Here is a 27,262-nt window from a genome sequence, read left to right on the forward strand (position 1 = left end):
CGTGAAAACAGATTCTCGTGTTAAATTTCAATCATAGAATGTTTTGGTAATTGAATATTACTTTATTATAAAATATTTTTTATTTTATATTCATTGGAAAATGTAACACATCACTGATTTCAAGACTTTACATTTCTATTCTTAAATTATTGCTTAATAAATATATTACATATTATGTTTCTATAAACTTATTAATTATTTACTCATTTATTTAACCCATGGTCACATAATTATGTATGAAAATTAAATTATGTACATAATAGTACATAATAATCATAATATATTAAAACCATGTTTTAACACATCCCATCAGACATCAACCATATTTATGTAAAAACTATATACTGCATTATAATTCAGATTTCTACAAAGTATATTATGGTCATTTGGTTCTATTTCACATTTTGTATCATCAACATGAAGATTGATGACTACAAATACAAATATAATAATAAAACCATCATACTTTATTTTAATATAAAATTCAAAAACCCTACTAAAAATTAATCACGGTTATAAAAGTGATAACAGTAAACTTATTATTGTCTTACACTAAATAATATCATCACTTTGAGTTTAAAACGGTCACTACTATAATAATAATATTCATTATTATTTTAGCCAACCACAGGTGCCATGTGACCACTACAATATTGTTCTCTTGCCCATGTGTTGGCGTATAAAATATATACACTGTACAGTGGCGTACAATAAATCAGAGGTATACCATGGCTAGTAATTAAAGAAAAAAAAGACAATTATTGAGTTATTGCGACGTATAGTGAAATACAATCAAAAATAAAATATTTACATAGGTATATTATGTGTATTGTATAACACAAACCAATATATTTTTATGACTTGTTCTAAACCTTGCTGTTCTATTCATTAGCCACTCCATGTGGATTCGTCGGTGCAAACAAATAGTATATTTTATTAAACAAGTTGGCCATCATACGCGGCATAGTGATGAAAGGAAGAATAGGGTAATAAAAAGAATAATGAAAAAAAAACTGTTCTACATGCTTTTTTTTATTATTCATATCATCTCATAAAACATTTTCATTTACAAAATAAAATTTCATAAAAATCTGAAAAACCTTACATGCAACATTGATAAATTTGATTAAAATAGAAACTCCTATGGTATATATATATTTCTATAAAACATATACACATATATTTATAAATAAAAATAAAATTCATATTGTCAAGCGTATAATATTAATACAATATATTATATAAATATAATTTATATAATATAAACATTGTTTTATAGTTTGAAATAAATTAAAATTTATAATGTTAAATCATAATACGTTTAAAGAGAAGAAAAAAAAATTTTACCCTATGGCACATGAGCCTGAAATACATCAAACAGTTATTTATTAATTGTTTTGGGAGGCAGTAATGTGCTCATCTACAAACAAAAATTTTTCTTTTTAAAATCTAAAATATACATTTATAATTATTTTATATATTAACTACAAACGTCTAAAATAACAAGAAAAAACAAAAACACGACTATTTTAACGTTGAGATTCGTAAACAACAAAATAAAATAAAGTAATATAATAATGTATGTATATGATATATATATATTTAGCCTATTCGAGAGATTGTCTAAATTATTTAGGCTCTTAAGTACTTACAAAAATATTATAAAAACTTAATTTAATATATATATAAATATATATTAATTTTTTCATTACGTATAAATATATATTTTCATATAATATATAATTTTAAATATATCTCACTAATAAATAAATTATTGTGAGTATTATATTCTATATTTATTTAACATAATTCTATAACAAAAAAAAAAAAAAAAATGTAGAACGAACTGGCATGGGTCGATTTTGGCACCTGGCATATGGTATAATTTAAAATATTATATTTTAATTGTATTTAATACTGAAAATTTTCTCTACATAATAATATCGAAACTTTTCTAAAAAAAAATTAACATTTTATTGCACACTATACATAAAATATTAAATAGTTCTTATAAATAATAACAACATAAAAAAAAAATATTTATATTTATTTTTTTTTTAATTTTCTTATTTTATATCCTTGTTTAAACTAAGCAAATTTGATAAGTAGAGTTGTAAAAAAAGTTTGTTCAATATTCTTTTATATTTTTAATTGTCGTATACTTTGTATTATTAGACCATTGTGGTGGTTCAGTGTTCAGGAAATAAACAAACAAAAATACTAAGACTAGTGATGACAAGCGTATAACGTTTGTCGACATTAATACCAAAATAAACAAATATAGATACATATGTTTTTAAAGGCATCAAGGGACTCAACAAAATAAATCTATCTAGTCTTTAATTGTAATATTACGAAACAATATTAAACACTATAATAATATAAATAAAACAAATATTATTATACGAAAATGATTAGACAGACAGATATTGGTTAGACGAATAATTTCAAGTGCAACATTGCGTTTTTTAAGTGTGTATATATGTGCGCAGAATGATATTGTTTAGTTGTTAATTATAGTTCCGTCTGGCAATCGTCGCACTTCGGCCGCAGGCTGCATTGTGTGGTGTTAAAATAAAGGTCCAGTATGTTAGATCTCCGCAAGCCTTTTTTTGAGGTTAAATAAAAAATAAATAAAAAAACATGTTAGTAATGAAATATTTCAAAAAAAAAAAAAAAAATAGCAGCTAAAAGTATTATGTTCTATTATTGTATTAGTATAAGTACGCCAATGACAAACATAAGTGTTCTGTCGATTGTATTTCAATAGTTATTAGTACAATATTTTACTACCATATGAATGAAAAGCGTTATGACGTAAAATACATATGAGTAATACAAAAAAAAACTTTCATGTGATTATTATTTTTATTACTTAATCAGTAATGTAAGTTTTTTTTCATTCCACTATTTATATATATGCATTAAATTTAAATATTATAGTGCAAAATAAGGGATGTTTCGTAGTAATCGTAGATAATTTTGATAGATGTCTACCTTCACCAATAAACAAATCTTCGGTTTTGCTGTTAAATACAATATTAGAACACAATACGTGAAAAATATACTTAAATATGTTACATCTACAAATTAATATATATGTAGCTCCTACACCTACATAATACTGCTGTAACAAGCAAAAAAAAAAACGTAAAATGTAAAATGTAAAATGTATATAAATTAACTATAAATGAATATATAGATATTTATTTAATAAATTATATGTAGGTATATAATAATAATAGTATACCTACATAAACACAAATAAATGATGAGAAAAATAAATAAAAATATCACAACCGAAAAAAGGTCTAGAAAAAAAAAGAAGCATAAATAAAAATAATTACGCATGGGGGTCATTGAAATTGATGTAAAAAAAATTGGGATCTTTGAAATTTGATCATCGCGCCAAATTACACCCTATAAACTATGATTGTCTAACCCTAAATTAAAAACGAATAGCAACTGACCTTTCAGATTCAAAGAACTTTTTTTTTAATTTTGGTTTTTTTTTTTTTTTAATTGACAATCGAAGTGCCAACCCTCTGATACGGATGATCCCTGATCTGAGTCAAATGCCTTCTTTGTTTGGCGACCTGAGCCGCCGCCGCAACCGCGGCTGCTGCACCTGCTATAAACATATTATTTCTATTTATTTATTGAAAATTAATTTTTGTAGTGCATTTATAAAAACACCGTTAGAGAGCCAGGTTCCATTTTAAAACGTCGACCCCCTACAACTTGTACAAAAATAATAATAATTATAATTTAAAATATATAAATATATATATTATATATGTATAACAAATTCTAAACATAGATGTGTACTAAACAATTACAAAAATAATATACATTACATTAATTATATAATCAGCCTGAGTATTTTTTTTTTATAATAATATTATAATATAATATAATATAATATAAACATAATTAAAATATTAAAAGTGTTTGTCATGGTATTTCATTCTTATCAAATTAAGGAACTTTAGGTGTCAGAAGTATATATTCTTCTTATGAGTAAAAAACCTGTTTGGTGGTTCTTCTTGGTCCCTCAAGTATTTTGTTAATTCGGGTCCTAATGTTTTTAATATTTTGTTTTATATTTGTTAAAACTTTAGTATTAACTAATAATGTTAGAGTCACACCTTGGTTTACATATTTCTAAAAATTATTTAAATATTTGTCCCGGTTAGTTGAAAATATTGACTAAGAAGATATGAGAGATATTTTTAAATTCACTAATTTCAAAACTGAAAAATATTAAAAAATAATAAGGATTTGTTTAATTGTTATTACTTATTAAAATTGTTTTACCAGTTAGAATACAAATTCTAATTATTATTTTTTTTTCAATAGGAAGTACTTGAGGAGTATTATTAGGAAAAATGTTTGATTACCGTATTAAATTCATTAGTACACACCTAGTTTTTTTAAAATTATATTTTAGTTGAGTTAGACTAATATTTGAACTAACTAAACGCGAAAGAAACAGAGATAAAGAAGGGATATATATGTATATATAACTAAAATAAAATCTATAAATAATTACTATAAAAATAAAAGCTTTGTGTAATAAAATTGATTAAAAGCGCGCAAAAAAAATTAAGGAATCAAAAAAAAAAAAAAAAATAATCATAATCATAATAAAATAAACAAGATAAATAATAATTATATAAATAATAATAATAATAATAATAATAATCATAATAATAAAAAAATAATAATAAGGAATATTGAAATAAAATTAATTCCTAAAATTATACATAAATAATAAATAAGATAGCACCTCACAAACATAAAAAAAGAAGGGTTGGATGGCCAAATACTAAGGATGGTACTAACGTTGATTTGGCCAGTGACGGTAGGTGAGCCCTTGTAGTTCTGGAACCATTAGCATGTATCTGGCCGAACATTCTTTTAATATAATAATAAAAATAAATTAAAATTTAAAAAAATATCTCAAGAACAGTTTGCTTTGAAAAGTAAAAATACTGATTAGGTTCATATGTGTTTTTCTTCAGTCTTATTAAAAACTAATAATTGTTTAGTGATATTTGAACAGGGGCATTTTAATTGTAGTTTTAAATTATTTTCATCCTGAATAATGATTTCTCAGTCTCCCAAGCGCATTCAATCATATACACCATATAAATATATATAAAATATATATTTATATAAATCTTTTTTTTTTTTAACAAACAAACAACAACGCACCCGAGTGATCGGCAGGAGTGTATTCTGTGATCAATGGTGATCCAGCTAATGCATAGTTGGCATAATCAGCATATGGTGTATATATAAGACCAGCTGCAGCTGCTGCTGCTGCAGCATGATGATGATGTTCAGCTGGAGACAATAGCTGAGGTGCACCAGGATTTCCACCACTGGTAGTAATGGCAGTCGGGATACGTGGCGATAATATAAGTGGCGCAGTTAATGGTGTGGCAGTTTGTGGTCGCAAAGTTGTGGCTAGGCCACCCATACCATGTGGCGACAAAAGTCGCTGTGTCTCAGCAGCTGCTGCAACAGCCATCCTACGCCATTCCTCATCGCAAGCTAGAATATTTAAATGTTAATATATTATGATTAAAATACTAAAAAAAAAATCATTATTATTTTTGGTATAGGTAGTAAAGATTAATTTACCTGCTGCTGCTAAGGCTTTAGCGTTTGAGTCCCTATATGTACCATTGATAATAGCAAGTTCCATTAGTTGGCGTTTCTTCAATTCATCTTCACCATCAGCCTAAAAAGTAATTATGGCTTTAATATATTTGAATATAAGTGACAATCATAAAAAGATTTGTAAAATTAATAATTTCAACTAACTGGTACAAGAAGCCTTTTAACTTCATCAATAGCTCTCTTCAACTTGAGCTTAGCCCGGTTTTCAGTGTCTTCAACGGATATCAAAACATGAAGTTCTTCGCTCAAATGTTCCCAATTGGGTTTACCTCTGTTTTGTTCCTCCTTTAAAAATATATAATAATAATTAATTGTTAAAACAATTGAAACTATCCAATTCATCCAATTCGTCTTTACTTACGATTCTGCATGAACAATTCCCGATAATAGTGTTAGCAAATAAATGATATTTATGCACAGTGTTAGACAAGAAAAATCAATATAAAATTAACACTTAATTTTTGTACATACCTTTTTCTTATCACGCATTGAACCCTTTCCTCGAACCATAATCTTACATCCGGTTTCCAATTCCAATTGTTTTGCCGTCATACCTCGTGGGCCCAATATTCTTCCGACAAAGTTGAACTAAAACATACCAATACAAAGATATTGTTAAAATCGTATTTGATAATTAGGAAACATTTAAAATAAAACAGAAAACAAATATAAAAATTATTATGACATGTTGACAGCAATGATTATCGTATTATTCGCATGAGATATATATTTTAAATGAGTCACAAAAATCATAGAAATATTAGCAAACACCTACGCGTAATTTTCATCAAAAAGTTTTCGTGATACACTCTACTCGCAGCTGTATTGTACAGTTCTTAATTTATATTTCGAAATAAATTCATCAACAACACTATTCAAATAAACAGAGATCCTCAATTCCTCACATTTAATATTAATATATTCAGTATTGTATGTATTGTCGATTACGATTTACGAATAATTAATGTAAAGTGCAGATTAATATACTGAGGAGGCACTTAATGTAACAAATCGTTAGATAATAACGACATTGTCGACGTTTGAAACGACGTTAACATCGTGTATATACACAATATCGTCGGCTATCTCTCGACGAGCATCCAATGGATACGTACGTCGATTTCTTCGACCAACGTACTTAAAACGATTTTCGTCTTCTCGACACACACCATACATACGCGTATGGTATAATATATAATAATTATAATTATAGTGTATACATTACGATTATATAAACAGTCGAGTGGTCTACACTCATCACTATTATAATATTATACTAATTGACTCAAATATACAAATGGCATTTTAAACACGCAAGGTTTCCTTTTTACGACCGGCGTATACGAATATTATACAGCAATATATATACATATAAATGACTAGGTTGGTTGGGACATTTTAGACGTCATATGTGATTATGTGAACAACCGGGCATAGACCAGTTGCGCCTAAACGCAATTTGTATTTCAGGCTGAGTGTATTAATAATTGCGCTCCTTATATTTTACGGTCGGTAAAAGAGAAATATATCCTTGCATTTAAAATTGTAGTGGCTCATTATACATAATATAGCCAACGAGTATGCATTTGAATGACATTTTACAGAAGAAATTAAGTTTATATTTTAGCAAGCCATCTATCCAATATATCGGTTTGTTACACTGCATAATAACGTTATAATGTGATAGCACGTTGATGATAATATTAAATAGTTTTAAATGCACGATTGTAATTAATTTATATTATATTTTAAATACCTAAATGTTCAATATTAAATGTTTTATTATATTTAAGTGAAGTAACTTAAGTTCTACTATTGATTATAAATAAATATTAGTATTTATAATCAATGGTCCTACTGAATATTATTTTCAAATGTTTTAAATTTAAAAATAACTAATAGCAGTTATCAAGTGCGATGTTAGTTCTATCAACCCTGGACATAACCAAGCGCAATAATTTGGTATTTAAAAATTTTAAAGATAATTTTAAATGCAATTGATTATTTTCTGCACATACTACTACTACAGTCTACAGTATTACTAATAGTGGCGCGCACATTAAGTTGAAAAATTATTGGTCCGGAACCGTAGTTGTGTGAAACACATATTATTGGAAATTTGGAATTACATTTTTAATGGATTATATTAGTTTGTAATCGGAGCATTTGCTTAAAATAAATTACGTCGGAAACAGATTCGATTAGAAATTTAATTTTATGGACAACATTCTGTTGGAAAACACACGTGTTGTTAGAACTATTATATTATATAACATACGATAACGATATGTATTGAATATTTTTTCAAAATCATATTTTCATGGAAAATATTAAATTGCAAATGTATATTATTGAGTTACGGTACAAAATTATTTCTCGATTTTTACGCCCCAACCAATTATTTTCAAAAATCTAGCCACCACTAATCCACTACGACAACGTGCGATTGAACACCTACATTTACGGTGATAACGTGGTATAATTATTATGTAGTAGAAATATTGTTTAAAAAAATTACCGAAACGTCGATTTCTCGTTTTAAACATTTCACGGGACTCGTCGTCTATTTTTATTTCCCTTTGTTACACCGCTGGATCAAGAAGTGGACGATGACAATAATAATTAATAATAGTCCTACAAAACCTGACTGTGCATTAAGTATTAACTATTATTTTATGGATGGCACTCCTCTGTAGACATGCGTAACCGCGGTTACACCTCGTCCTCTACAATATTATTATGGCACTACGACTACTACGACGTTATTACCACGGATTAAAATATCATATTATGTACCTATATTTTATGCCGTAGCAATTCCGGCATATATTATAGATCGCAAACTCCACAGCCGAGGCAATGGTGCTGCAGATATTCGAAATTCTCCTAGAAATATAAATGCTTTTTAATCAGTATGGCACGGATATAAAAAAAAACCCCCAATAATCATAGTAGCCCGTATTATGAGAGTTTTCTTATATCTTTTTTCGTTTCTAATTTCTTTTTATAATTATTTCGCACAAAAACACGGTGTTAATGATTAATTTACACTCCACTCACTCTCAGTCACCCGCACAAACATTGTATAATCTTTACATCATATTTAAACGAGATAAAAATACAAAACTAATAATTTTATGAAGTTAAACTGTACCTAACTCCGTGACCCATGTCGCTGTACAATGTACATTAGTAATTATACTTGTTATATTAATCAATTATATATATATATATATATAATAATAAAAATAATTGCAAATATAACGCACAGCCCTATAGTTAACAGTTAAGTATGACTAATGACGCATCACAATATCAAAATGTTTCATCGAAATTGTTATTGTAGGACCCGAATGATAATAATGTAGATTTAGGTATACTACGATGACCTCGGCGGATTCAATATACATAATAGAAAGCCGATAATTGTGCATAAAATCACTAATTTATAGACTGAACACGACTACAGCATTATTGTACATTATCAAAATAATAAAACATGTTACAAATACGCTGCGATAATGAGATTAATTTTCACATAATATGCGTAGGTATTACTAATTATAATGCTAGTAATATTTAATAAACTATATATACAAATACAATTATATTACAAACATTTCATAGATAAACAAATAAAAATTTCAGACTATTATACTATCCACTAAATCAAATTCTGCACGAAGTAAAAAGTTATACAATAAATACCAACATCGTGAAACATTCGTCTAAATGGCGATTGTATATACCCCCCCACCCCCCGATTTAACTAAATTCACGAGTTCACGACGACCTGAAGTGACAAGTCAGAAAAAAATGGTAATTCACGCGAGAAGACTCAACAATTAATTTTACCGCCGATTAAGGATAAATAAAATATATAATAGGTATATTTTATTATTAATTATTGTTGTATATATATATATAGTAACGACTCGATGATAATGGGCACCACCACAAATCACAACAATGGTTTGCGGCGACAAAAAATAACTAACTACCACACATCACAATAACATAGTCGTTGTGCTAATGAACCGTTTTTGGCCAAACCCGAATAACGACAGTGCTAACACCAAAAAAGGATTAAAACCCCTCTCTTATAGGCGAGCCAACACTCACTCTCTCTCTCTCTCTTCCCTAAACTTCAGTTCCTCGCACTCTCGCCGGGCATATGCTAAAATAATAATAATATAATATATTATGCAAATGTCATGTACACGATACACAAGTTTCACACAAATTCATTTGTCACCATTCATTTTTATTATTATTATTACTACGAATGAACGAAGAATTGCTAAGAAACGGAAAATGATTTTGGATAGAAAAAAAAAATTAAGAAACACTAAGGACACAAGGCAATGGCGGCGACAGCAGAGACTGCGAGGGCGCCATTGCTTGTTGGCCATATTCAGCGTTGTCACGATCCTAAAAAAGAACCCGACCATATGGTCCTCTCATGTTTTCTCTGGCACGTTTATGATCTTTAACATTGCATATATATATATATGTATGTATATATATATATTTATACAAATAGAAGTGTGTGTGTAGACGACGACGATTTAAAAGACGAAAATAATATATACAATATACACACGGTGGTAGTATATGGAAATTTAATAGCGTGGGATTACTCATTTTGGAAATGCCATTATTACGCCTGCGATATGCATACATCGTTCATTAGATTTTTAATAAAATTATAATAATGATGATGATGACGAGATGCAAATCGCTCTTATATATACATCTCCAACCCCGCGTTGAATATATTGATGTGAGTAATAAGTTCCTTTCCTACTGTCCCACTCTTTCACCACTCCCCCACAGAACTATTCGCCATAACGCCTAACTCACGTAGGTCGCAATTGTAGAGTAGATAAAATAAAAATAATAAATAAAAATTAGAAAAATATATATACGCCACTGTTGTCCATTAATGGGCATCCACGACCGGACATGTCTTTCGGACCATCCCATTCAATCCGTTGAGTATTACAAATATTATATTATTATATAAACACATGCACCAAGGACATGCCAAACCCATTCTACTAAATGCGTAACATTTAAACTCCGTTTTCCTCCCTGTCACTATATAATATAAGAGAATATACATGATAAATTGATCAGCGTAAAAGGCGGTCGATGTCATTATTTTTACCGGAGAAAAGGAATTAGAATAAAAAAAAAAACAGAATTGCATAAATTGCACTTCTCTATGACTCAACCAGAAAGTGTTTAGGAAGTACGACACTAATAGTTTATTGGTGAAAAAATAGTGTAAAATAAAATTCAAAAACGTTTTAATATAGACATTTTTAATTCAACAACAAATTCTCTAGCACAGTTGAATATATTTTTACAATTTTCAAAGATACTATATAGATATAACGATTAACTATTTTTATAACAACTGCAATCTATATTTAATAAAATATGCAAGTACTACAATATTCTAACATTTGTAATATTAATAGGAAAATTAAGTAAAATAGTGAATTTCTTATAAGTTCTGCAGTTAATTAAATGTTAACAGCCAATATTATTGATAAATCATGAATATATACTTTATAAAGATAAAGATTAAAAATTAAACACATACTAATTATGAATTTAATTATTTCCTGTAAATAGTAAATACATAGTCAATTTTCTGAACTAAATGAAAAAAATCTTGAACAATATCTTTACATTATTTTCTATCATAACAACATAATATACGCAACACAAGTACAAGTTGTGCATTATTTATATAAAAATTGTTGAAAGCTTGGTCATAGTTATAATAAATGATAAATTATTAATACTAGAGAAAATGTATAAATACTCTAAAGAATTTAAATTGAACGTGTTCAAAATAATTGAATTCCTTGAAGAATGCAATAAAAGAAAACACATAGGTACCTAAATGGCTCAATAACATATAAAAATGTTATTTGATTGCAATACTTAACCTATTGCAAGATATTGTGAGTGGATCAGCAAGATCTATTATAGCACATTATGCGGTAATAATGAATAAAACATACAGTGTTATTGTATATAAATTAATAAATAAAAAATGTCAAATCGTATAATAGTTTAAAAAGTAGAGGTACAGTGTATATCTACACAAAGCAATTTATATTTTACGCTAAAAACCATGATAAATATGAATTTTTATTTTATTAGCAAGTTGTTGTTTTTCCCAAAATATTATTTTACGGTGCCTTAAAAATAGATTCAAACAGGAAAAAAGGTCAACACCGCTGCCGGCACAAAGAGAGCGCGCGTTTCTCGTCGTGAGGAGACTTACTTTTTACAGATTAATCACCGCCATAGTCACTCCGAGCGGCCATCTTTAACTCGCACTCAAACAAACTGATCATTATTTACACCACTGGTCACATTGCCTACCCACATTCTGCCTACACGATGAATTGTTGGTAAAATAATATTACAAAAAATACATTGTTTTTGAGGGGACGCATCGATTCCGCCAGTACAGGTAGTCTTAAAACAAATTATCAACTTTACAACCTACCAATTTTTACTTGTGATCATATTTAAGTGGTTAATCTTTTAACCGATTAAAAAATTAATTAACATTTGATTTAATACAATTATATTATTATAATTATATAAATAAAATACAACTGTTGGTGACCATGTCAATTTAAAAAAGATTAATAAAATTGAAATTTTTAGTTTTTGTTTGGAAAGTTTATATTTTTTCTAAATTTCTCTAATTTGATTACATGGTAATTTTTTGATATGTAAAGCAGTAGCTTAACCTCAAGTTACTGAAAATTACAACTCTAAATTTGAAGAACTGTTAGGTTATTTTAAAACCACCTGTTCTGGTGGTATCGATATACATTTCATCTAACAAAAAAAAAACAATCAAAATCAACTCAGTCACGTTTTCGCTGGGTCTAACGCACGACGGGGATTTTGCGAGTAGGTATACTAGGTAGTATATTTTTCATCGTTCTCAATAGAGAAACGCACTTGGATGTTTTTATTTAAAATAATTCGTTTTAGAACAGGGCTGCTTGAACAGCAACACGAAATAACGGGACGTAAACGTCCGGTACTCGATTGTCAAGAGGGCGGCAATAGTGGTGACGAGGGATGCGACTGGGTTGTAAATAACCACACATGTACAGAGTACACGAGACGACTTGACTCATATTTATAGAAATGTCTACAGGAGAAAGGGGACATTTTTCATGCAGACATCTGGTACAGATGTCACATGTAGTTTAAAACAAGCGCAAGCGCATGCCGGGGCGGAGGCGAAGGCGACGAAGGAGCAAAATAAAAATATTGAAACGTGGACTGTGGGTTACCACGTTAGGAAAACGACAAGGTAGATAGCGAGGGAGGAAGTAACGACCTTGAACAATGAATGAAATACACTCACACATTAAAGAGCAAAATACCGGACAAAAGATAAAATAATCTTTAACCTACCTACTTCGCATTTTTTTTTTAATATAATAAAACGTTGAAATATATCATATGAAACCCAGTACCGGTGATTTCATTATCCCATGGACGTTTGGTGGTCATCCTTCGGTTTATCCACACCCTCCCCACTACGACGTGAGATAGCAGTACATAGTACCAATGTGCGAGAAAATCATCGATAACGGATTTAATAATAAACAATATTACACATTCGCCTTGACGAGAAAATGTCCAGCGAAAAGAGCGCAGGTTACATGTTTTTTCCTCATTCTTAGTTTATGGTAAGATTTTCAAATTTATTTTCGTTTGTAGAAACCGTCGTTTGGGCGAGTGCCCATCGACTGGTAGCGGGGGAGGACACACGATACGTGTTGGGATCTTGGCACTGCATGTGTACCGGTAAGATGGCGCGGCGTGGGCGGCGAAGGCGACACGATATTTCCTCTATTTTTAGCCATACCGAGTCGGCATAAAGCACCACCGTCAACACCAGCGTCGTTTACGCCAAACCACCACCGCTGGAACCGAATTTATATTAATATTTGATATTGTTTTAAACATTAGTATGGATCATTTTGTAATGATAAAATTACGTCCGTAGAATATCAAGTCCTTCCCTGCTACAGCTGCATAAACGATATATAGTTTATTACAGTGATATTACGTCGCGTCCGCGCCCCGGAAAATAACAATAACAATAATAATGCGTAATAACTACAATAAATCAAACGCCTCACGATCTTACCTCCGGATGGTCCTTAACCGGCACAAACACTTTTTCGGTAATGGTGACGGGCGCGCCGTCTGGTTCCGGCAGCACCAACGGTTCCTTCTTCACGCCGTTCACTTCAAATAGGCTGGCCCGGACTTTGGTTATTTCTGTGAACAAAAATCACAGGTTAATACACAGCATATTATAAAAACGCAATTATTGCGTTAAAATGTTATATTTCAAAAGGTAATACATGATAAATCTTTTTACGTAATAATAATGGTAATGATGGTTTTGATACAAATATGAATATGATACAGTTGGTTATCATCAATTATTTTTTTTATACTTGTAACTTTATAACATTTAATTTACGCACGGCGTGCTTGTAAAAACTTTAAACGTTTTCGGCGTATAGGAAAAAATATGGTATTATATTATTATTCTTTCTATTTTCTGTTTGTACACCTCCACCATCACGATCAGAAGAATAATTTTAAACCCTTCGTGTTTAATAAAAATATGTCTAAACACCTGTTACCCATTGTCTTAACAGAGAAGGGTTTCTGTCACAAGGTTGACAGTTGACTTATCATGCAAATAACAGGAGCAAATAGTGGAAAATACAAAAAGGACCTCGTGAAAAAATACCAAATCCTCAGAAAAATAAACCAACAAATAATCTCCGTCATAGTAGCATACGTAGGTATTCTAAAAGGTGTACCGGTCGTGTAAATTGTGTACCTATTTTTTGATAAAAAGATAGAGACACAGTTTTTGTCCAAGTGTAATATTCAATGCACCAGTATAAAAATAATAAGGTTAATTTGATAATAAGCTTATTGAAAAAAACTAAAAAAATTGAACATCAACGAGTTAAAAAAATATAACATTTGAATTTGTTAACGAAATGAGAGTTGATTAAAATAATTATGTGTATACTGTTTACATCATGTCATTGTTTCGTCCAATCCGAATAATGCTATCGATCATGTTTTATTCTTGTACAGAACAAGACAGCAAATATTCTCGAGAGTAGGAAAAAATTAACGTAATAATAACTAAATATAACAACACAAAGCAAAATGATAAGTTTCGCTAACGTTAGTTTGGGTGGTGTTCCCGCGACGACCGGGTGCGCTGCAGCAAATTAATGGGATTGCCCAAACGTTTTGTTCTTTTTAATTCCGATCAATTAAAGATAGACACAGCAGTGTCGTATCAAAATAATAAGGAAAAATTACACGTCAAAAGAGCCTGTCGGATCTCGTCAGATCGGTGGGCGGTGGACGGCGTAGTATATATAATATACACAGAAACTACATCGCCGTCACCGCTAACTACCGGCCGTGACGACGAACGGGTGCGCGGAAATCATATAATGTGATATTATATCATGAATAAATCCATTCAAAGGTCGGGCTGGTTTCCTCCAACGACTCGTTGTGGAAGAATCGTACACACGGGCGTGTACAAATTGTTTTTTTATTATCGTTTAATATTATTATTATGTTTTTAAGATGTATATTCGAGAAGAAGTAGGAAATCGTCCCACACGCCGGACACACAACTCTATTGCACATACCCGCACACCCACACGCTACCGGTCGACGACGTCGAAATTATTGTAAATCGAAATAGACTGTTTTTTTTTCTGCCATTTGACCATACAATATAATAAGATACACCTCGCCGCCCTTCCGCCACATAGGCCTTAGACTGTCTACGTACGTAGTAACTGTGTGGTACTGTGTGTTCATCGAAACATCGGTTGTGCGGCGGCCGAGAACCGGCCCCGAGAGGAGATTCCGAACGCATTTATAATGCTAGTAATAAAAACCGGTTGGTTGAACCATAGGAGGGGGGCGCGCGCATCAAGGTCTCGACAAACAGAACCCTTTATTTTTTTCCAAATACGAATAACAATAATAAAATAATACGTATACGAATATTGTATTATCATTGTCTTACATACGCACCGCCCACAGGGATGATCGCAAGTGGAAATCTGTGTACAGTGCGCAGCACAGCCCCTAAATACCTAAAGTAACGTGTAGCGCACGACATCGAAGAAGCCGCGGCCGGCTATCGTTTTCAAACGGAATATAATACAATAATATTATAGAAACTATAAACCTGCTGCTGTTTCAGTGCTGCGGTCACCATGGTTGCATGGTGCAACTAGTTGATCGAGAAACGGATTTAAAAACAAAACCGTACACAACATTATATATTGGTACCATCTGTTGTGTGCTGGAACACTTTCAGCGTTTGAAGAGCAGACTTTCACAAAAAAAAAAAAAATCATTTAATCAAACGTTATACACAGTAGCCAATATGCGTACGTTGTTTGTGTTGCTGCACACTGCAGATAATACATTGATGCAAAACGGATTATCGGCCAAAGTTATAGATGCACACGTTATTATAAGTTCCAAATCTGTAGAGCTCTAAAACAAACATTTTCGAGTAATCGTCGCATGTCGGGTGTGTAGGTGTAATAATTATAACGAGAAGTATTAAAATAGTTACAAAAAATAGAAAAATACGTCTGAAAATGTACGTGGCTCATTAAAAAACACGTTTGTAATGCATTTTATGTGACGTTATGCATTTAAAAATGTCATCTAAAAACTAAAACGAGTGCCAAAAAAAAAACCATTTGCGCGCGTTCGGTTCTCATTAAAAGATATTCCAAGAGTTAATATATTTTCATTCCCTCTAAACCATAACAATTCTAATATTATAAATATTATACTATACTGCATATACAGCACACAGGATGCATCATCACGAGGAGGTTTCCGTGCTTTGTCTTACCGACGAAAACATATGTGCGTGTGTAATGTTTAAGCCACGTTACCACGTATTCTTTATATGGCGTTTGAATCATTTATTATTGTTATTTATATATCACATTATATACTATATACACACGTATACAATATACATAATATTATACGAAACGGAAAAAATTGTAGGTACTGTATCGTCGCAGTTCAGTGGTTCTCAAAAGGGCCGAATCGTCATGAAGGGTCAATGCCAAGACGGGAAGATGGGGAACGAATAATAACTTACATGTATCCTAGTATGTACGCAAACGATTATATTATACGTGTACGGTGTACAGTTAATAGTTTAATACCTACAGATCCCGTTGCCTATTTTGAAAAACCATTTCTCTAGGCGATGGAGGGGGATATTAGATTACGAGCGGGTAAAACAATACATGATTCCGCCGACTCAGAAGTCGACGAGTGTGACATGTTCATCTATATAAAATATCGTTTTCACATTGTTCTCAGTCGCGCGATGTGTCTCGAATTACCAATCTCGTCGATGCCGCTGCCGCCGCCTTTCTTTCTTTCCGACCGTCAAGGCTAAAACGCGCGCACATTACACGATACATACATTCATACATACATACATACATACATACATACATAGGTACATACATACATACATACATATATATATATACATACATACGTACGTAAATATTATATAGACACGTGTCACGTACATACGATTTAAGCCGTTGTCGTGGATATTATTATTTATCAAAATTGTTATTATATTGTCATTAATAATAATAATGAAATATATTAATGGCCGTCAATTATTTATGGTTGTACGGGTATTCGCACATGGTGAAAAATTAAACAACCCCCATCATCGGGGTGGTATTAATAATAATAGATTGATCTAATAATTTACTGCGTATGCGGGCGTTGACCAAAAACTTGTTATTTTCGTTTTTCGTAACAGGGTACATTATTATTACAAACTAACACGTATGATCGTCCGAGTGTTTTTTTTTCAACCTTCGATGCGTTGGTACACGACGTAGAGTCCTTTGAAGGGGAGAAAACACACGCAATGCAGACGCCAGGTCCAAGAATAGACGCAATGCACTTGGCATCTGCTGTGACGCCATTTTGACTTTTTCAACACGCTCTTTATTTATAAACGGACGACGAATCCCCTCGGTACATGGTATTTATTTTTTTTTTGTTGAACGAAATATAAAACAAAACCGTTCTTTGAGAAACGACAATAATTATCAAACATGAAACTGCTCCACGTACATAAGAGAAAGCCATGAGGGATTTATCGCGATTTAATAAGACGACGGGACGGCGGCGGTGGTCGAAGGCTGCACGCATAAAAAAATCATAATAATCAACAAACATATGGTGTTTGACTGCTACTGCTGGTGCTGCTTGGACAAATATCACGAACGACGGAATACAATTATTTCTAAATTAAATGAACAATTACGGCCGAGTTCAAATATAAAAACGTATGTACAAATTGGTTTTAAAAGACGATCAACATTGCCCCCACCGCACCCAAGGCCAAAAGTTATACCAGAAATTGATTTCCCATCCGCGCACAATGTTAATATATTTAAGTGCTACATAGCTACATGTGTGATGACTATTGACAAATCACACGAAAGCCTACTAACGGTTCTTTAGTCATAGAAACGAAAGACAAGAACTCCTGTTAAATTCGTAACACCCATTTAAAAAAAACATGAGGCAAGGGTAAACGTTTGACGCAGAAATACTATTTTCATTTAAACAACAAAAATTGTTCCACATATGATAGATATAAGCGGACACGAGGAGCGTGGAACATTTAACACATATTATATATTATTATATACAGTTATTACTATTATTACTAGGTATGCAATTTACAGTAAAGCGTGTTTGGAGAGAAACAATAAGTTAACTACGTTTACCATAGTTTATAATATAATTTTCGTTTTGCGTATTTATGTATATCACACTACTTGTTATAATATATAAAGCCAATATAGGTATGCCATTTAAAAAAAATATATATTGTTAATCACATGGTTTTTTTTAACCGATTTGTAATGGACGAGTCATGTGTGCACACTGCACATAATAAACTTCTAAACGAGTAAAAATTAAAAAAAAACACGAATAAATAAAAAATTTAATCACCACATTTACTTTGACCTATTTATCAAGAATTGCACTTCAATATTACTTGTTTAAAAAACTTCAGCATTATCTATGTCCTATGTAAATTGATTATTATGTACATATACATCAAAATCCGATTAAACGATTATTTAACTCGAGAACGCAAATATTATAATATAGTATTGGAGAAAAATAATAATAACTTTGAAATTTATTTAGTATAATGATTTTTGAAAACGCAGGTTTTTAGCACACGTCTCATAATAATCTATTGTATTAGTGACGAAAAAATGAACGCATAGGATATATAGGTATCTTGATTTATATAGTCGTATTATGTTATGAAATTTAATTCCTGACACCAAGACTTTTACTTAAACGTCTAGAACTATATAGTCATCCGGCTTTAGCTTAGATGAGATTCGCTCGTTTACGTATATATATATATATCTAATAAAAATTCCGGTTTCTTGTGCGGTTTCCAATCGCGGACACTAGAAAATTACAGGCTCGGTGACCAGTCCCTTTTTTGGCAAGTGGGCCAGCCAAAACAAATTTTTCACTCGTTAAAATAATATATCAAAACGCTTCGGGCTATACGTGTACACCCACAGCGCACCTTGTATTACACTATAGTCCAACAGTACCTAATATATATATATTATTAAATATGGGTACACCGCGACCAGACAAACGACGACCAATAATTTGCTGGTGCATAATATTATAATAATGTTATTATCGGCCATTTTAGATTTACGTCGTTGTAGCAACGTTATTTGTGCTCGGATAAGATAATCGAACGTGGTACTGTATACAAACGACGTAACACGACTGTGTGCACATAATATAACATAGAAAAAGCCAGACAAGATGCTGTTTAACCTAACCTAACCGGGTTCGTAACGCATTTGAAAACCATGATGATATAAGAACGCATTAAAAACCCATTTTTAGAGGATTTTTGTATAAACCACAATTTCTAGTTCTTTCTTTAAACTTGGGTCTCTTATGCATAATTTCGAATTGCGCTTTTATACACGTTAACTACTGCAAAAAAAAAACTAAAACTTCATAACCATATAAGTGTCAATTGTAAACAATATCAGAACTTTTGTAACTCTATTCCCGTCTTTACAAACAAGAAGTACTGAGAAAAATAAACGAATCACGTAATTTCTCTTATAGTCTTTCTCTCTAGGGCCAAATCTAAAATGCAATTTATAAACTAATGATGTTAATAGAGTGTTTGAATTCCGAAACTAAAATGGTGATATGGTGATGACTTTACAGCATAATGAAGGAAATGCGATCGTGTGAAAGCACCGCGATGCCGTCTCGCGACGCACATCTGGTAGTCATAAGAGTGTATGGAAACTGGCGACATTAGTGGCGATGGCTGAGGCAGCGGAGGAGGACAAAAACTTTCAAACCACATCCATAGATAGTAATGCAGGTCAGTGGCACTTGGTTTGTTGAAAATTTTACACACACATATGTGCATCGACCTATGGAGTTGTGACACATAAGTTCGCAATCTTCATAGATATATTTTTATACTATTATCATTTATCACTTTTCTATACTATATACATAGGATTCCGATGATAATATCCCACGTGCTGCATAATACTCCAAGTAATAATAATAATATAATAATCAACGACAATAATAATATAAATGTTAATGACAATAATACACGTGCAACGCGTGCTGCTGCAGCTGGAATGGGAATCGACCAAGAACGAACGCAATTTGCGCTGGGGCGCGGAAGCGGGAAAACGACTGTGATTGAGGAGGGGATATACACTTATAATGTAGGTCGGCGCCCAAAGGGTGATCGCGAGCACACGACACCTGTAGTACATATATATATATACACCAATACGACGGTAAACACAAAAAAAACGTTTCAAAAGGAGTCTGATAGTGAACTATTGTGCAACGAGGTTTTTTCAAAACGAATGAAATACACGAACTGAGGTACATTCGGTTCCTTTTCACATCATCCTCGGACAACACAACAGTTTGGCCGAACTCTGCAACGAATGAAATTATAAAAAAATATCATCGACATATTATAATATAACGACGTACGAAGATAATAATAATAATATACGACCACAGAGTATATATTATCGAGACGTATTATTCGAATCAGCGGGATGGCTAAAAACTGCAACGACGCTGCCGAACAGCCTTGGGCCAATTTCGACCAAGTCGAGATGATATAATGTTTCACGCGACGACGAGTGCTTCCGGAAAATGTCATCTCCTTATATAATGATATAGTCTCAAGGATTGGGCGAGGGACGCGACAAATGGCGCAGAAACACGAACGACGGCGTCCTTTTTTTCCCGAGTGTTAAGAAAACCCAGATCAAACGACTAGCTATATACTTTCGAAATGCAGCGACATGTGCGCGTCACGACACATTACACTCGCAGCGCCGCTGTCGTCGTCAGTCAACGGGTATTGTATAGGTATAGATAGGTAGGTTGGTCTACGTAGGTAGGTAGGTACACCGCACCGCAAAAACCGTGTTAGCTATATATAAACACATAATTGCTGCGCACTAGATAATATTATCGTATTATAATATATTCCGTATACAATCTACTGCGTACGTTTCTTGCGGCGAACACTGTACGTATTTATACAGCCTCTGGCCGCGGCTTAACGAACCGCGCGCTTGTCTCTCGCGGTCCCGGATAGCTTTGATCGACATTAATATCGTCATGCGGCAGTGGCGTCCCCGAGAACATAATATTATAACATACAATATTGATATCATCAAGTCGACTGTGTGCAAATCGGGTCATTACTTTACTTAACGTGTTATATAGTCATACCTATATATATATATATTAATACAACTCGCCCACGAAACCGAAAACTAAGTATATGATATATCGTGAGTAAGACGCGATCGTTTGTATTTTTATTTATTTATTAATTTTTTGTAACATATGCACTCTACAGTCTACATCACATACGAAGATTATCTTATTTAATATAATAACGTACAAGACGCGTTTCCCGTGAACGAAAACACGTAAAACGCATTTGTCAAACATAGGTAATACAAATAAAAATAAAGATACAAATTATACCCTTTTTTTGTTTCACGTCGAATTAGATTAGAAAGTTGGAATTTGATTACGTTTCGTCGCTATCTTATATTCCAACAATATTCATCTCGAACGACATCGAAATACTGCGGCGAACACAATATACAACTCAAACAATAATTATTACATACATATATATTTAAATACCTTCCAAAAAACACTCGACATTTTCACAATGGTACTTATTCATCGAGCGTACTATTATACTTTCTCAAAACAATTGATTTATAGGAAAAAAAGTTCTTTAATATAAGTTTTGTGAATGGCGATATAATTAATTCACATACTATCTAATTTATACAAGGAAAACAACAAAAAACATTGACATTTAACTGGTCAAAGGTAAAAACCAAAAAGTTTTTAGTATTTATTAACAATTAGGAATTTTCAATTGTAATTCATTTATTTATCTATTCTACTCGAGTATTGATAAGATACACATAACTACAGTTTAATGAACTAACAATAATTCGAATGAATTTTGACAATAAAATTAAACCTATAAAAAGTAAATTATAACATTTTACTATATCATCTTAAAAAAGGATTGAAGTGCAAAATGTGTAAGCCTCTTACAAAACTACTAAAATGAAATACTGTTGATAAATATACAAATAAAATTGTATCTACTTGATCGATATGTTACACAACTAAATACATAATATGTATTATCATTATAATTTTTACTGAACCTATTTTATATTTACAATAGAAGTAAATACCTTTATACATTACATTTTGGTATTTATTATTTATAAAAAGCGAATTTTAACTTCCTAACATAAGCGAAAATGGAGAGCCTTGGGCCCTAAGCCCCAAAAAATTATTAAAAATGTTAACCTACCTGAAATTCGAATTCAAAGTCTATGCTTCCTAACTTTCTATACAAAAAAGTAGATGCAAATACTTAATAATACAAATAGTTAAATAAATACATAAATAAATTTTCTGCGTATTTTTTATTTTTTTTTTTCATAATACAAATTTAACAAATCGCTTATTAGAAACAATCGGTTAATTGACACATTTCACTTTGGTCCCAAAGTGTTTCTAATAAGCGGCTTCTACTGTAATTTTATATTGTATTATATTATAAATACATCTTAAATATAAAAAAAAGTTAAAACTCGAATTAAGTCATTGAAAGTCAAAAATAACATAATATGGCCTTATTTATTCTATCTAAAAATGTTCAATATTTTATAAACTATAAATGATAGTCATCTCAATCTATGTAAAAAAATAATGTAAAATTAGGTAGCTATTTAAAAATAAGTAGTTATAGATAATTAATCCCATACTATAACAACATTGAATATCAAGTTTTTTATTTATGGATATATTTTTATTTTATATTTTAAAAGAAGTACAATAGAGGGTTTATGCTAACTTATGAATGTAGATACTAAATTAATTAAATTTAACATGACGTCATTTTGACTTCACCAACACGTTTTATTTTATTTATAAGCAGACGACGAATCCCCTCGGAGCGTGAATAATTTTTTTTTCTGACGAAATAAAACATCGTTTTTGAAGAATAATGATAACTTTATCGAGCTTTAAGAAAATATTTCATGTACATATTTAAGAGATAAAACCTTGAGGGATTTTTGGCGATTTAATAAGTCAGGGCGGTGGCCGAAGGACTGCGCATAAAAACATATATAATAAACAATAGTTAAATACTAAATTATACTAATAATATAATGAAATACATGGATTTTCATTTATTTCATAAACAGACTTTCAACGATTAGTTGAGTGTTTTTAAAAGAATTTATGAAGTAAATAAAAAGGAAACCCGTAGAATATTCTAAAAAAAAATAAAATTTAATTTAATTTATTTTTTGTAATAATACTGAATCACACATTTTTTGCATATCGCCAATGAACTAAACACACAAGGCAAGCGCGCGTTACATCGACCGTTTTGAGTCATGTGCCGGTCATAGTACGGATACGCGCATTGTACTCTTCGCCGTTCGTACATACGAAATTGTTTTTTCAATAGCGATTAGCGAGCAAATGCTTTGTAAATAAATAATAATCACCACGAGAAAAACTATACATTTCAATCCGCGATTGTTCGTTAAGCCAACGTATTTACAATATTTTTTAGACAAAAATTAATTTATTTGATATACGGGACTTCCATGTAGTTAACAAAGGGGTGTAGGACCAGAGACGCAGACAGGCACGGTAATGCAGTTTTATCTTTTAACTTTTTAAAATATTTTTTGGATAAACCAGAGTAGCATATATTATTTATTTTTATATCAGTTTTTTTGAATTCTAATACAACTTAGACGTCGCACGGTAGTTGTATTATATTTTAGTATTTGTCATTTCCAGTCGCAGTAGCACGGAAACTATTTAAAAACGCACAGTCCAAATGACATAATAGAAGATAATTTTACTGACAATATATTAAAACGTTTAAATCGTAAAAATGCAACACCCATAAAGGACATAACACTAATCGATGGTACAAAATTGAACTGCCACTGCTCGACAGTAATATTTCGACATTTTTTCAGTCCCGGTTGCATTTTTCCCATCCCCAGCTGCTTAGCATGATACTATAATAACGACGAACGGAGCAAATAACGATAATAATAATAATTAATAATAACGATGCGAATATTAATTTTATAAAGTAGTATATCATAATTTATGGCAATGCCGCCGCCTTAGTATTTGACGTTTGTGTTGACTGTGTTCTTTTACACTCGAGGCACGACAGAAAACAATAATAATAATAATAATAATATGTAAAACAACGTTATACGGTTATATTGGTATATTACACGAAACGAGCGCGTTCCCATTTTAAGGCGACAGTCTGTGCGTTAGCGGCGGAGCGGGGTGCGGCACCGAAGCCCACTTGTTGCGCAACGCGCGCGCCCATGTGTGTGGAAAACCCTTTCGGGGACAGCCCGGGACGGACGGCAGCCATTCGCCGGTTGCGGGCCCGGCACCGAGCACAGGCAACTGTACGGTTGAGCCGAACAGGGGCGAGGCCCTGTCGCCGTCCCGGCCACCGTCACGATCCCTGCGCACAGGTGCACAGATCGCGCGGCGCGCGGCGGCACCTGTAGAGCACGTGGGACGGCGGTGTAGTACCACCACTGCCGGCCGACGACGTCGCCGCCGCCGCCGCCGCATTCCGGTCGTGAAACCGAATCCGTGCGCGCACATACAAACGCACACGGACCAGCGGCGGCGGCGGCTCGTAAATGGCAACGTCTTTGAACGCGCGTGCGGCCTTCAATTGAGCTAGCTCGTAAACACACACACACACATACGCGCGCATAAAATTACTGAACACACGAGACCGAACCTTTTTTTTTTCTTCTTTACAACATTAAGCGAGCGCGTAAAAGTGTTTAGTCCAGAGGAGCGAGTGATCCCCCCCGGACGCGTTTTTACGATTATATTTATTAATTTTTTTTTCGTCCGCGTGGACAAGACGGTGGGCTGCCGGGAATCGTAGACGACGAAAATAGACACACGGGTGTGTGTACGTGTGTAGAGTGGGATCGCGTGGAGGGCAAAACGGGAAAAACGAGATGCTCGCCGCTGCCCCCGCCGGTCAGCCAGTCGGTACCGACCACGAAGCGTTTATCAGACGGCGACTAAAAGAGCGACCTACAAAATCGAAAACTGAAAACGCACGCTGCCCGCCGCTGACACCAAAAAATCAGCTGAGATCGCCTCTTATCACGAGGCGGCGGCAGTAGCAGCGGATGACGGCGATGCTTATGATAATAATATTACAGATATTATTAATTAATCGCGCGGCGCCAGTGGGCGGGCGACAGAGTTACGATTATAATAATTGTTTAAAAAAAAATTTTCGGTCGAATCGGAAACGATACCGCGGTTGCGAGATACCGTACGACAAGCTAATCGACGATCAGTTGTGGACTTGTGGTGTATGAGTAATGCGGTAGTAAGCTAAAGTAAATCATAGTGATATTAGTAATTACCTTCGTCGATAAGCCGCTCGACGTGCATGAACATGTTTGGAAACGCGGTGATTTGTTTGCGGTCTTTGAGCAATTGCGCCAAATAGTCGGCGATGCTCTGCGTGTTGACCGCGTTCATTTCCGTCATTTTCATGGAAACTTTGTCGTTTGACGACGTGTGGAGGACACCGGTGATGGTGGTCGGTGGGTAGTTTACGGATTTTCTCCGGACGATTAGATCGGTGACGGAAGAGTGGTTTGGTTAGATACCTTCTTGTAGATATATCAAACGAGACTTGTTAACATTTTTCGCGTTTTACTTGAACGATGGCGACGACTGTGACGACGACAAATGATACTACACCGCAATGCGTTATTGACACGATGATTTATGCTACGTTTGAGTGCGTGTGTGTGTGACTGTGTGTATATGTGGTATTCAATGTTTTGATACGGACTATATAGACGGACCAACCGTGTTATCTGTAAACGCGCGTCGCACTCGTCGGTTTTTATATTATACTATTACTAAACAATTTCTATAATTAAACACATGCGTGTTATAATATAATATGAACAATAAATTATATTGACGGTGGTGATCGGTCGGCGTTGTATTTTCTACCAACAGGTGTACGGCGAGAGGGGAAAAAACGAAAAACGGAATACGACCGATGGGAGTACTTTTTTCTCTCGGACTGCGGACGCGTATTGGACTGCGCACACGATGACGAGTGCTCTTTTAAACTAACCTCGGCCGAAGCCCGTAGGTCGGCCGACGACGTTTCAGCGACGGCGCATGCGCGACGCGATGGAAAGAGAAACAATAAATACAAAATGAGACGAGAATATCGCCGCCGCCGCCGCCGCCACCGTACCACTGTGCGCTCCCGTCCGTCCGTTCCGTTTGTGTATTATTATTTCGCAGGGCAATACAAACACCATATTTGGACTTAGCGTGACGCGACAGGCCAGCCGACTAGCACTTTAAACAACGGAAACTCTTCGCCACAGAATTTAGGATTCTTTCGACCCAGGAGCGGCTCCAAAGGGAAGGCCTCCCAAGCCTGTATTTCTAAAAAATTGTTTATTGTTAAAAAAAAATTACAAACAAAAAACATAATATTATACTATCGACTATTATAGACACGTGCAAATATGTAGATAGAGATATGACAGTATGTGCCTGCTATCTATATTATGTATATTACGAAGAACCTATAAATAATAAACTTTAATAATACAAATAATATTATAATACAAAATTATAGTTAATATTATTATTTCATTATGTTTAAAAGATTCATTGCGTACCTAGTACATATTTTAGTACATAT

The 27,262-nt window shown here is 32.8% G+C and overlaps 1 protein-coding gene across 2 annotated transcripts; it reads right to left on the minus strand.

The window, feature by feature from the left end:
* Positions 1–1,014: 1,014 nt before the first annotated feature.
* LOC132917581 (protein held out wings) lies at positions 1,015–26,679 on the minus strand. Of its 2 annotated transcripts, XM_060978382.1 has the most exons (9): positions 25,947–26,679; positions 13,895–14,028; positions 6,160–6,276; positions 5,833–5,973; positions 5,650–5,749; positions 5,218–5,559; positions 4,846–4,917; positions 3,471–3,631; positions 1,015–2,606 (listed from the first exon to the last, which is right to left on the minus strand). In XM_060978382.1, exons 1-8 carry the CDS (start codon positions 26,077–26,079, stop codon positions 3,519–3,521), a joined length of 1,152 nt encoding a protein of 383 aa, XP_060834365.1. In that variant the 5' UTR covers positions 26,080–26,679; the 3' UTR covers positions 1,015–2,606; positions 3,471–3,518. The 2 variants fall into 2 exon arrangements, with proteins under 2 accessions (XP_060834365.1, XP_060834373.1); XM_060978390.1 differs by lacking the exon at positions 4,846–4,917 and having other exon boundaries at positions 25,947–26,678.
* Between the last annotated feature and the right edge of the window lie 583 nt (positions 26,680–27,262).

This window comes from Rhopalosiphum padi, chromosome 1 (genome assembly GCF_020882245.1).
Source record: "Rhopalosiphum padi isolate XX-2018 chromosome 1, ASM2088224v1, whole genome shotgun sequence".
NCBI classification, from domain to species: Eukaryota; Metazoa; Arthropoda; class Insecta; order Hemiptera; family Aphididae; genus Rhopalosiphum; species Rhopalosiphum padi.